Raw genomic sequence first — 11,367 nt, forward strand, 5'->3', positions numbered from 1 at the left:
GCGTTTCACCGACATCTTGTTTTACTCTTAAGAGACATGGAGTATGTTTGACTTTATCCTTCTGAATTGAAAATTGGGTTAGAAACTTCCTTGCCTGGTCATCAAAACAAGTCACCGATCTAGGCGGTAAGTTATGAAACCATTTCATCGCTGCTTTGGTCAGCGTTGTCGGGAAGGCCTTACAATGAGTCGCATCGGACGCATTAGCTTGGTACATCCGACTTTTGAAATTGCTAAGGTGATGTATTGGGTCGGTCGTTCCATCATAGAGATGTATATCGGACATTTAAAATCCTTGAAACCCGTGCTCGCATGATTTCTTCTATGAATGGGTCCTCCCCTCCAAGAGGACTTTCCTCTCTTTCAGCTCGATTTCTCTGACTTCTTAGATCGACCTCTAATCTCAAGAGCTTTTCTTCCAACTCTTTTTGTCGTCATACCCTTTTTCGTAATTTTCTTTCCGTTTCTTGCTATCGTTCAACTTCTTGCTCGAGTTGTTCTAATCGACCGCGATGTCCGTGTACGAGTCCCGGTATTTTGTGGGATGAGGAGGTTCTTCATCTTTGGGTTGGTGGATCTTTGAATGGATCCGCCGAGGTGGCGGGTTTCCTAATGTACCTTCCTCGTGGGGGTACTTGTTCTTTCCTGTGGTGGGGTAATGCAAGTGCTCAATCATCGCTGTGAGGCTCCAGTTCCGATTCAGATGCCATATGGCCGTCTTTAAATTGATTGTCCATCATTCGTAGGTGTAGACTTCCAGATTCTCCGACAACGGCGCCAATGTTTCGAGGGTTACCTGAAACTGGGTTGCTTTGGACTTGAATGTAAGGTCCAAACGCCTTTGGATGATTTGTCCAACGCCTTCTCCAACGAAGATGAATTTGTCCGAGTTGTTGAGAAAAGGTAGGGGGTGGTACCTGCAAGAGACCCCGATACTTAAGTTAGCAAGGACTTTAAGCAGATTTTTAGTAGATTGGGTCTGAATATACCTGAGGGTATTAGTTTATTTATAATAGAAGTAATAACCACCTTTTAGTGTTGTTTCACTTTTGGTAGTAGAAGGTCGTTCCTCTTATCTAAAAAATTATTGAAATCTTCCTTTTAAATAAAAAGAAAATATCTTAGGAGTTAGTTGTTGACTCAGATAATTAAGGCTGAGTTGTCGTTGTTGTGCTCAACATCCATAAAGTCGAATAAAAGTAAAAGAGGCCATCTTTTATTGTGGACTTTTATCCTTTTTGAACCTAACTTTATAGTTTTGGATCATATATATATATATAGTGGCGGAGTTTTGTTTTTATCTCTAAAAAAAATAAGTTAACTCAATTGGATAAAATGATATGCTTCCAAGTTATATACTTGAGTTCAACATCCATTTTTACCATTATTTGAAAAATTTTTTTTGCATGCATATTTTTAAATCAATATTACACTGAATTATATTTAGTTTCTCATATATTTTTATGCATTATTTTATTTTTAGAATAATAAAATGTATGGTATAACTAGTAGTAATATAAGTTATTAATAAAAAGTTAAATATTTTATTTTAAATTGACATTACAAGTTAAATGTATTATTAATACTGTTTACAATAAAGATATTTTGATATTTTTATTTTATTAAAAATTTAAAATTTTATTTTGTTGTATTATATTATTTGATTGTAATGAAAATAATACTAAAGATAATTAATCTTGAGATTTTTGAGAGATAAATATTATCAAAAATAAAATTAATCTTTTAAAAGGTTACAAAATAATTTATAAGCCGTAATCATTTTTGTATAATTTAAATAAAAAAATCAGTTTTTTGAACAGAAAAATTAGTTTTTAGATTGAAAAAAATTATTTTTTAAATAAAAATAGATTTTTATGAATAAAAACTATTTTTTTCAATAAGAAGTAATTATTTTTTTAAAATTGACTTTTTATTTAAAATAAAATTGGTTTATTAATTTAAACAATTTTTTTTTAACGAGAATCATATTTACTTTTTTAATTAACATTAACCATATGTAATCCTATATTTTAATTAATAAATTTAAAAATAAAATAATTATATTTCTAATTTTTATTTTAATATAAATATTATTATATAATTTTTTTATTCGAATTTTTTGCCCCTCCAATAATTTTTTTCAAGCTCCGTTACTGTATATATATAATGACATCAAGTTTAGGATTTAATTGATGCATTGCGTAAATATTTTTTGCACAATCATCTGATCACACTAATGACCAACACAAAGTAGACATATATATTTTTGAGTTTAGCTGAAAATTAACATTAAAATATATATATATATATATATATATATATATAAAGTTTAATTTTCAATATAATTATTATGTATTTATTAAACTAAAAAATTTAATTTTTTTACTAATGATAATATTAACTTGTATTTTTAGGATATATATTAACTAAATTTATATTTTATTTAAAAAATTGACAATGAATAAATAAATAATTCCGTAATATTACTAAATACTAGTTAAATGATAAAATTTATCCATATATTTTTATTTTAACAACAAAATATGAACTCAAAATTTTGCTTAAATTAATAGGTATCGAGTCTCCTGAACCAACTAAATATTTAAATAACACGGTGATTAATGGTATTAAAAAGCCAATGATTAATGTATAGCACGAGAGGAAGTATTTCATACTTGCATTTTTTTTTCTTTTTGGTATTAATTTCATACTTGCATTTAACAATAACACTTTAAACCTGTTGAGGATTTTGGTCTTGCATGGTTTCATAAAGCAAATATATTGATTTGGGCCCATCTTATCTTATATTCAAGTCTTTCATGGTTAGTTTGGATAAACAATTCAAATAGTTAATTTTTTTTTAAAAAAAGAATTTAAAACATAAAAATTTATATTAAAAATAATTTATAAATAAATTATTTTATATTTAATTTTTTAAATTTAGATAAACAACTTAAGTATTTAAGATATTTTAAAAAAATTTAAAATATAAAAATTTATAGTAAAAATAATTTATAAATAAATTATATTGTGTCTATTTTTTAATCACATAAAAATTTTTAGAAAAAAATTAATTTTTTATTTTTATAATTATTTTAAAAAATTACAAATTTATTTAAAAAGTATACCAAATATTAATATTTTTTGTAATTTAAAAGTTAAAAAAATAACTTCTGAACCTCACCAATACAGGGCCTAACTCTAGCTGGGCTACAATTATTGACCAAAAGCATAGCTGGTTCCCAATCACTGAGTCACATTCTCCATATTTGATTTAGTTTTGTTACATGGTGGGCCGAGCGCTGAAAAAGGACTAGGACAGAGCGATCACATCGAAACTTTTTTTTTCTGTCAAAGCCTTACGTATATGAAAAAGTGAAAAATAAATAAGTTAATAAGGCCAAAACAAAAAAAAGTCATAAGACCAAGCAGTGGATAAAAGTGAAAATTCTCAAGTGTTGGTGTGTGTAAATGTGTAGTACGGATGAGTTTGTAATATAAGAATTAGATATGACAATGGATGCCGAAGAGCCTTAGCTCAGGTGGCATTTCACCCTCTCCCCATCACTAAGGTACTCTAGAAGTTGCATTTGAGGGAAAAAATGATAAATGTGTGAGGAGTGTGTGGGTGTGTTTTGTATCTAGGATTAGAGGTTATCTAATTCATTGGGGTACCTAGGATTAGGGGTTGTCCAATTCACCGACCAAAAAAAAAAAAAAAAGATATGACAATGGATATTTATGAGATAGATAACCATGGATATCCATAGATAGATATCCCTCCTCTGTCTCCGTTTTTGTTTAGAAAAATACTTCCCGTCTCTATTTTATTTTTGTCACGAATTTTTATTTATTTATTTTTACTGAAAAAGTAGATATCCGTTGTTATTATGTATATTAACCATTTAATTTTTTTTAAATTCAATACAAAACTATAATATAATTTAACCAAATTTAACATATTAAAACAATTCAAATCACAAATTTAATATAATCTACATGCATATTAAATATCCACATATACATATTAAAATAAAATAATAATCTTTTCAATATATATAAGTGAAGATATTTTAGTAACTTTATTTTTTGTGAGAATTTAGTGAATTTTCATGGATGGACATTTTTATCCACCTTCTCATTTTTATGTATTTGTGTGAGTAGATCCTCGTCTCTGAGAATTTTGAGAATTTTCAAAAAAAAATTTTATCGCATGTAATTTCGGTGGATATCCAATTATTTTTTTTCATTTTCAATATAATATCTAGAGATAGAAGCTGTATAACCTATATGATTAAAAAAAAAAAAACGGAGGTCATAAGAAGTTAAGGACACCACTTCACTGGTCCTACAATGTAAGTTATTATTAAGGTGTTGCTGGCCAGTGTAGGATTAGTTATGAATAGTATAATTTAGAAAAAATAGTTAATATATATTTTAAGAGTATATAATAAGACTATTATTAATAGAAGATTTTAAATATTTTATTTAATAAATAAAAAATTAAATATATTAAAATTTAAATTTTTAATAAAAAACTTTTAATTTATAATCTTAATATGTGTTTTTAGGTTACATTTAGAAATTGAGAGATAAAGACTAAATTAAATTTAGGTATTATATTTGATATAAAGTACATATGACTGAATTTTTTTTTTTTTTTACCAAAGATATGAAGACTCAAACCTGCAACCTCTTAGATGAGTATGAAAAGTTTATATCATTTGAGCTATTACTCATTGGCAGTACATATGACTGAATTATATCTTAGTATCCTATTTAATTTAATACAAAAATAAATTCTAAAAATATTAAAATTACCAAAATACCGTTATTTATATCTTAATTAAAATAAATCTCTAGCTCATGTAATTCAATTTTCACCTGTCCCTATAATTCACCCTAGCCCCATTTCTCCTTTACTAGGTCCTCGAAGTGTTCATGAGGAGTGAAGCCCTCCACGCTTCAACCCCGCCATTGGCAATAGCGTTGTGGTCAGTGTAGACGACGATCTCGTCGAACAAAGCGCGTCATAGTCTGTGCAACGCTTTTCAGTTGCAACGCCAGGAACTTTTGAGAATCGTGATTTTGGTGTCACTTCTTTGTATGATATTAGAGCTCGCGACCGTGAGCTTAAAAGGTGTTCGTGGTGCGGTTTAGTTCGATTTTTTAGAAAAAAATTATCTAATCCAATAGTTAAATTGTGATTTGATTTGGTTTGGTTTTTTCAATCAATTCAAATAAAAACTTTTCATACTATTTCACAAAGCCATAACATTGAAATCATAGAATACAATTGGACAATAACTAATAAAAATCTTAATTCAATGAAATTCAACGATAAAAGAAGGTAAAATACGACAATTAAAGAAGTTTAAAAGTTCAATAGTCAACACAACAAAACAAAAAAATAAATTTTTAGCAACAGATAGCCACGTTTTGGGGTCTTCTCCAACAAAACGGAAAAACTTCTTTAAGCAACCCAACCTAAAATCAATAATAATAATAATAATAATAATAATAATAATAATAATAATAATAATAATAATATGGCACCAATAGAAAAATATTCTAATCTAATTATACATTTTAATATTAAAGAGAATAATTCATACTGTGGTAAGATATACTCAATTAGACTCAACATCATAATTTTTTTCATTAGAATAAGAGGAGTGGGTGCAACTTTTACAAATTATACAAAATAAGTAACAATCATAACAAGTAATATATATAAATAAAAACTAAATTAAAAATTATTTAAAGGTAATAAAAAAAAGTTATCAGTCCAAACTTGATCATACCTAATTCCAACTTCACCAAATCCTTAATGAGCTTTTCAAAACAAGTTTTGGAGAGTTTTAGAGCTAATTTTGTGTACAAAATTAATGCCTCAGCTATAATTGGAATTAGAGAATTTCTATAATTATTCAACATCCTTCCTTGAGTATTAAATGCCAATTTTGAAGCTACCGTAGAAACCAAGGGCGGAGCTAGGCTAACTATTTAGGGGGGGCGGTGTTATATTTTATATTACTATTTCTATTGATAAAATTAAAAAAAAAATAAATATATAATCTCAATCAAAATAAGACAATAATATATAAAAATTACTACTTACAGTTTTGTATCATGAAAAGGCTATTCGACGTTTTTTTCTATTTTTAAAATCATCTATAATTGAATTTGTGTCAAAAATAGCTGCTAATTCTTTTTCTATATAGATGACCAAATTGTCTGCAAGAAATTCATCAGCCATCTTATTTCGGAGTCTTGTCTTAACAATTTTCATTGCTGAAAAAGCTCTTTCTGTTGTTGCTGTAGACACTGGTAGAGTCAAAACAAGACGTATTAATCTATCAACTATGTGATAAGTTCTTGATTTTCCCATTTTTTGCAACTTGTTGCACAATTCAGAAAGTGTACCAATGCCTTTCAAATGATTTGGTATATCATGCTGATAATGTTGCAACTGAGATTTCAAAATATTTAGCTCATTAGAAGGAAAGTCAAGGGGATAAAACTTCTCTGCTAACTTGCTGATTTCTTCAATATTGAATGATTTGAAATTGTCCTTAGGATCCAAAGCACAACTCAAAGTCAAAAGCTCTATTGTTTGCTCATTAAATCTACTATTCAACTCTTGTATTTGAGAGTCAATTGTTGCCAAGAATACATCTATTCGATAATGATACTCAACTGTCACACTTGGTTGACGAGATCGACCTCTTCCAAAAACATATTGTGCACTCATATTAGGGACTTCAATTTCATGTTTTTCACAAAAATCTTTAACATTTGCAAGAAAATTGCACCATCCACCATCTCTTAATTGTTGAAGAAGTAACTTTGATGTAGAAAAAATATGCATTGCATTAAGAATATCTTGAGATTGTTGTTGCAGTGCTTGGCAAAGAACATTAGTGATTCCCATAATCTCTTTCATCAAGTGCAAAGTGAAAACAAATTCAAATGACAATAATATTTTACTAACACCATAAGCCTCACCTCTTTGTGCATAAGTTGTCCCGTCTTCAATGATATTATTGAGAACAATATTGGTAGCAGTAAACATTTTTACCAAACTGCAAATAGAATTAAAGTGAGAGCTCCATCGAGTATCCCCAACTCTTTGTAAAGTGCTTATTTGATTCGCACCTTTGCCTGTTTCTAATTCATTTTGAGCAACCAAGTTTGCATTTTCAATTGCTTGAGCTTCTTGTAATTGATCATGTCTTTTTGAAGAAGCACTAACAATAGTGATAATAGAGTTTAATTGAGTAAAAAATTCATGAATTTGAAGTACCTCTCTTGAAGCTGCCACCAATGCTAATTGTAACCTATGAGCAAAACAATGCACATAGTATGCTTGTGGAGAATCTTTAAGAAACAAAGCTTGCAAACTATTCCACTCACCCCGCATGTTGCTAGCACCATCATACCCTTGACCCCTAATATTTTCAACTTGGAGATTATAATGAGAAAGGACATAAATCAATTCTTTCTTTAAAGTTGTTGCACAAGTATCAGTGACATGCACAAGATCAAAAAATCTCTCTTTAACAAAACCATCTAGAGTAACAAATCTCAAAACAATGGCCATTTGCTCCTTTTTAGATTCATCTCTAGCTTCATCAACAATAATACAAAATTTGGCATCTCCAATCTCTTCTCTAATTGAATTTCTCACCTTAGTAGCAAGAATATGTAGAATTTCTTTTTGGACATCATTTGAAGTATACTTAGCATTTTTTGGAGCATTTTCCAAAACATTCTGTTTCACTCTTTCATTGTAAGATCCCAAAAATTTTAACATTTCCAAAAAGTTACCTCTGTTGCTTGAACTTTGGCTTTCATCATGTCCTCTGTATGCACAACCTTGAAATGTCAACCATCTAATGCAATCTATAGATGCTCCTAGTCAAATTCGATTCTTTTCAATCTCTTCTGATGTTTGGTTATGAAGAAGTCTGTCAATATGTTGTGATTGTTTCATCAAATCATCACATGATTTCAGCGCCTTATGATGGAATGAGTTAGGACCTTTGCCAATGTGATTCAAAAGAGCACATTCTTTTTCACTATTTACTTTCTTCCAATTCCTGAAACCATTCTCAATAAAAGCATTTGAACCCGTATTGATTGAAGGTTCCTTAGCAAAAAGAAAGCACGGAAAACAATATATAGCATCATCTTCTATAGAATATTCTAACCAAGATGGGAACAATTTAAACTATGAAGCTTGAAAGCGACGATGACTTTTATCACCAGAAAATGGATAATTATCAAGAATTGGCTGATTTGGCCCAACTTTAATATAAGCCCGACGAATTTCATCTCTTTTATTTGGAGGAAACTTCCAAATCATTGGTCGCATTCCAGGATCTCTTTCCAAACGAAAAACATCCAGTTGATTTGGAAGAAGTCGTGGACGCTTTGAGCTATTCAATGAAGAACTTGAAGTAATGAAATTTGATGACCCCTCAAGTATTGGAGTAGTAATAGTAGAAGCATCTTCATTCTCTTGATCTTTTCTTTTAAAAAATGTATCAATGATTTTGAACTTACTCATAATTCAAATGGCCAAATAAGTTCCTATAATTTAAAATATATTTAGAAAAAAGTGTAAATTACAGTCTAAATCTTTATAAAATATAAAAATTATATTTCAATTTAAAATAAAATATTAAAATTCAAAACAATAATACTAACATTTTAGTATAAATAATATAAAATTGTAATTAAATAGTTAACTAATAAAAAAAAACTAAATATACAAACTAACATATAATAACATAAACTTAATTAACAAATAATAATAAATTAACTAATTAAGTAAATAACTAAATATAAAAAAAATAAAAATAGAACATTTTTTGAGAAAGAGGAGTGAAAAATCACTTGTTAAACTACTCTCTTTTTTTTAATCTGCAAAAAACAAAAAAAATAAGAGTAAAAAAAGTAAAATTGTAAAAGATAAGAAGATTAAAGAGATAAAGAAGAAGAAGAATAGGAAAAGTTGTTACCTAAATTTTTTGAAAGCCAAGGCAGGAAGAGAGGGAGAGGAAGAGACCGGTTGTTTGTTGAAAAATAAAAAAAGGGGATTGGGAAACTGATTAGTGATTATACGTTGGGAAATAAAAAAGGGATAGGGATTGGGAAATAGAAAAAGGGATAGGGAATGGGCTATTGGGCTGGGTTTTGTAGGAATTAAAAGTGAGAGGGGAGGGGGGTTGGAAAAGATAGAACAAAAAGAGAGGGGGGCTGGGAAATAACAAAAAAGGGGATCAGACTATTTTTTTTTTTGAATAAAAACTAAAATTTTGGGGGCCATTGCCCCCCTTTATTTATACGTACCTGCGCCCCTGGTAGAAACCGTCATATGGCTAAGACATCTCTTGCAATCTACCCAAGAATTGGATATTTAATGGAATTCACTTTCTACCAGTTTAAGATGCCAAATTGCATGTCACTCTTTTCTAAAGTCTCCATAAGATATAAATCTACCTTATTATTGTTAACACTCTCATTGAATTGCATTTCCTTCTCAAATTCCATAGCAAAAGAAGTTTCATTTGTATCAAGCTCTTGTGTGCCAATTTCAGGAAGATCTTGATGAGTAAATCTTTGATAGTTACCAATCTCACCAAACAGCCTATAGCTATCAAATACCTTGAATAACATCTCCTTCACCTTTGAAGTCAAAAAATTAGCATCTTATTTTTCATATAACTTCTCAAAACTCCAATTGATCAACTAAAGCTTATACCTAAGATCAAGAATCACTGTAATAAAAATTATCATATTTGTATTTTTTATATTTTTTTCAATACTTATCATACTTGAACTTCATTTTTTCAGCCATGCCTGAAAGTATTAGATCTAAACTTTCCATCCAATACTTAAGTGTAGACAATATTTTACAAAAATCATTAAAATGTTAAGAAGATATAACAAATGTTAAACCAGAAATTTTGTTAGTTGCATCATAAAATATTTTTTAAAAATTTGACAAAGTGTCTTGCATTCTCCCAATCCTCAGACTTAGGGATCCCACCAGCTATCATAGCATATTTTGAGTCTCTCCTCAATCGTTTAAAAGCCTTTTGAAACTTCAAAGCACTTTCAAGCATTAAAAAAGTAGAGTTCTATCTGGCAGGATTATCTAAATGTGTAGTGCCTTTTTTTTTATTCTAGCTTCCTTAATCAGAGCCTTGAACCTCCTAGTACGATTTGGTGGTGCACGTACATACCTAAATGCATTCTTAATCTTTAAAATTGAATCATGCATTTCTCACAACCTATCATTCACAACAAGATTTAAAATATGAGCACAACATCTAACATGTAAAAATTCTCCCTTCAATGGATGTGAGTTCCAATCATCCATTCTACTTTTCAAGTAAGAAATAGCAACATCATTTGAACTAGCATTACTAACAGTTATAGAAAAAATTTGCGATATCTCCCAGCTCAACAAACATCTCTCAATCTTCCTACCAATTATTTTTCCCTTGTGATTCTTGATAGCACAAAAATTCAGGATTCTTTTTTGCAATTTTCAATTAGCATCAATATAATGAGCAGTAAGGCAAATGTAACAACCCGACTTCCGGCAGGTCCGAATCACTGCCGGTCGTCAGGTGTTACTTTTCAGTAGCCGTATAATACTCTAGAATCGGTAATATTTACTACTTATGAGCCTTTCGTACTAGCAGAATTGTGTATGTTAGCTTATTTTTATCATATGCTTTCCTTAGTAAACCCGTTAGTAGTAACCAAAAACATCATCAGAGATGGACACCATAAAATTAAATATCAATCTAACAGCAATCCTGTTGCTATTTGACTTTGCTGTTAGATTGATATTTAATTTTATGATGTCCATCTCTGATGATGTTTTTGGTTACTACTAACGGGTTTACTAAGGAAAGCATATGATAAAAATAAGCTAACATAATATATATATACACTTCAGGTTAGTTCATACAAACTTGGCATGTTTCGATACTTATATATATAGACATATATATAACTGACAACTTCCCAGATACCTAGTTCATATAGAAAACTCCTAGGCTGGTATCCAGGCTAACAGAAGAAAATAATAAACCCTATCCCTCGAAGAGCTACCAAAAGTGAAGGAAAGAAGATGCTAAGGAAACAAAGACCATATATCCTATATCACACCACCGCTAAGGTGCAGGTCTGTAGAACATCATCTCAGGACTAGTCTCGAGCACCTTCTGTAGGGTCCAAAAACATAAGCTCTATTGGTACCTCTCTGAATAGAACTCCAGTGGTGGCAGTCAAGTCGAAATCCTCCATCTGGAAGAAAAAGGAAAAAGAACGGGTGAGAACCTATAT

At 29.6% G+C, this 11,367-nt stretch overlaps 1 protein-coding gene across 1 annotated transcript; it reads right to left on the bottom strand.

Annotated features, from left to right (window-relative positions):
* Positions 1-668: 668 nt before the first annotated feature.
* LOC112769509 (uncharacterized) lies at positions 669-9,684 on the bottom strand. Its single transcript, XM_025814018.1, has 4 exons — positions 9,508-9,684; positions 9,358-9,365; positions 6,230-7,865; positions 669-917 (listed from the first exon to the last, which is right to left on the bottom strand). Exons 1-4 carry the CDS (start codon positions 9,682-9,684, stop codon positions 669-671), a joined length of 2,070 nt encoding a protein of 689 aa, XP_025669803.1.
* Positions 9,685-11,367: the final 1,683 nt, after the last annotated feature.

The sequence above is a fragment of the Arachis hypogaea genome, chromosome 18 (genome assembly GCF_003086295.3).
Source record: "Arachis hypogaea cultivar Tifrunner chromosome 18, arahy.Tifrunner.gnm2.J5K5, whole genome shotgun sequence".
NCBI lineage: Eukaryota > Viridiplantae > Streptophyta > Magnoliopsida > Fabales > Fabaceae > Arachis > Arachis hypogaea.

What these genes read in the sequence shown, in the direction of transcription:
- LOC112769509 (XM_025814018.1), bottom strand. Translation starts at nt 9,684, where the DNA reads ATGTTATTCAAGGTATTTGATAGCTATAGGCTGTTTGGTGAGATTGGT. An exon ending in AATTTCTTGCAGACAATTTG is followed by an intron (nt 918 to 6,229) that starts GTCATCTATATA and finishes GGTCTCTTGCAG; the next exon opens with GTACCACCCCCTACCTTTTC.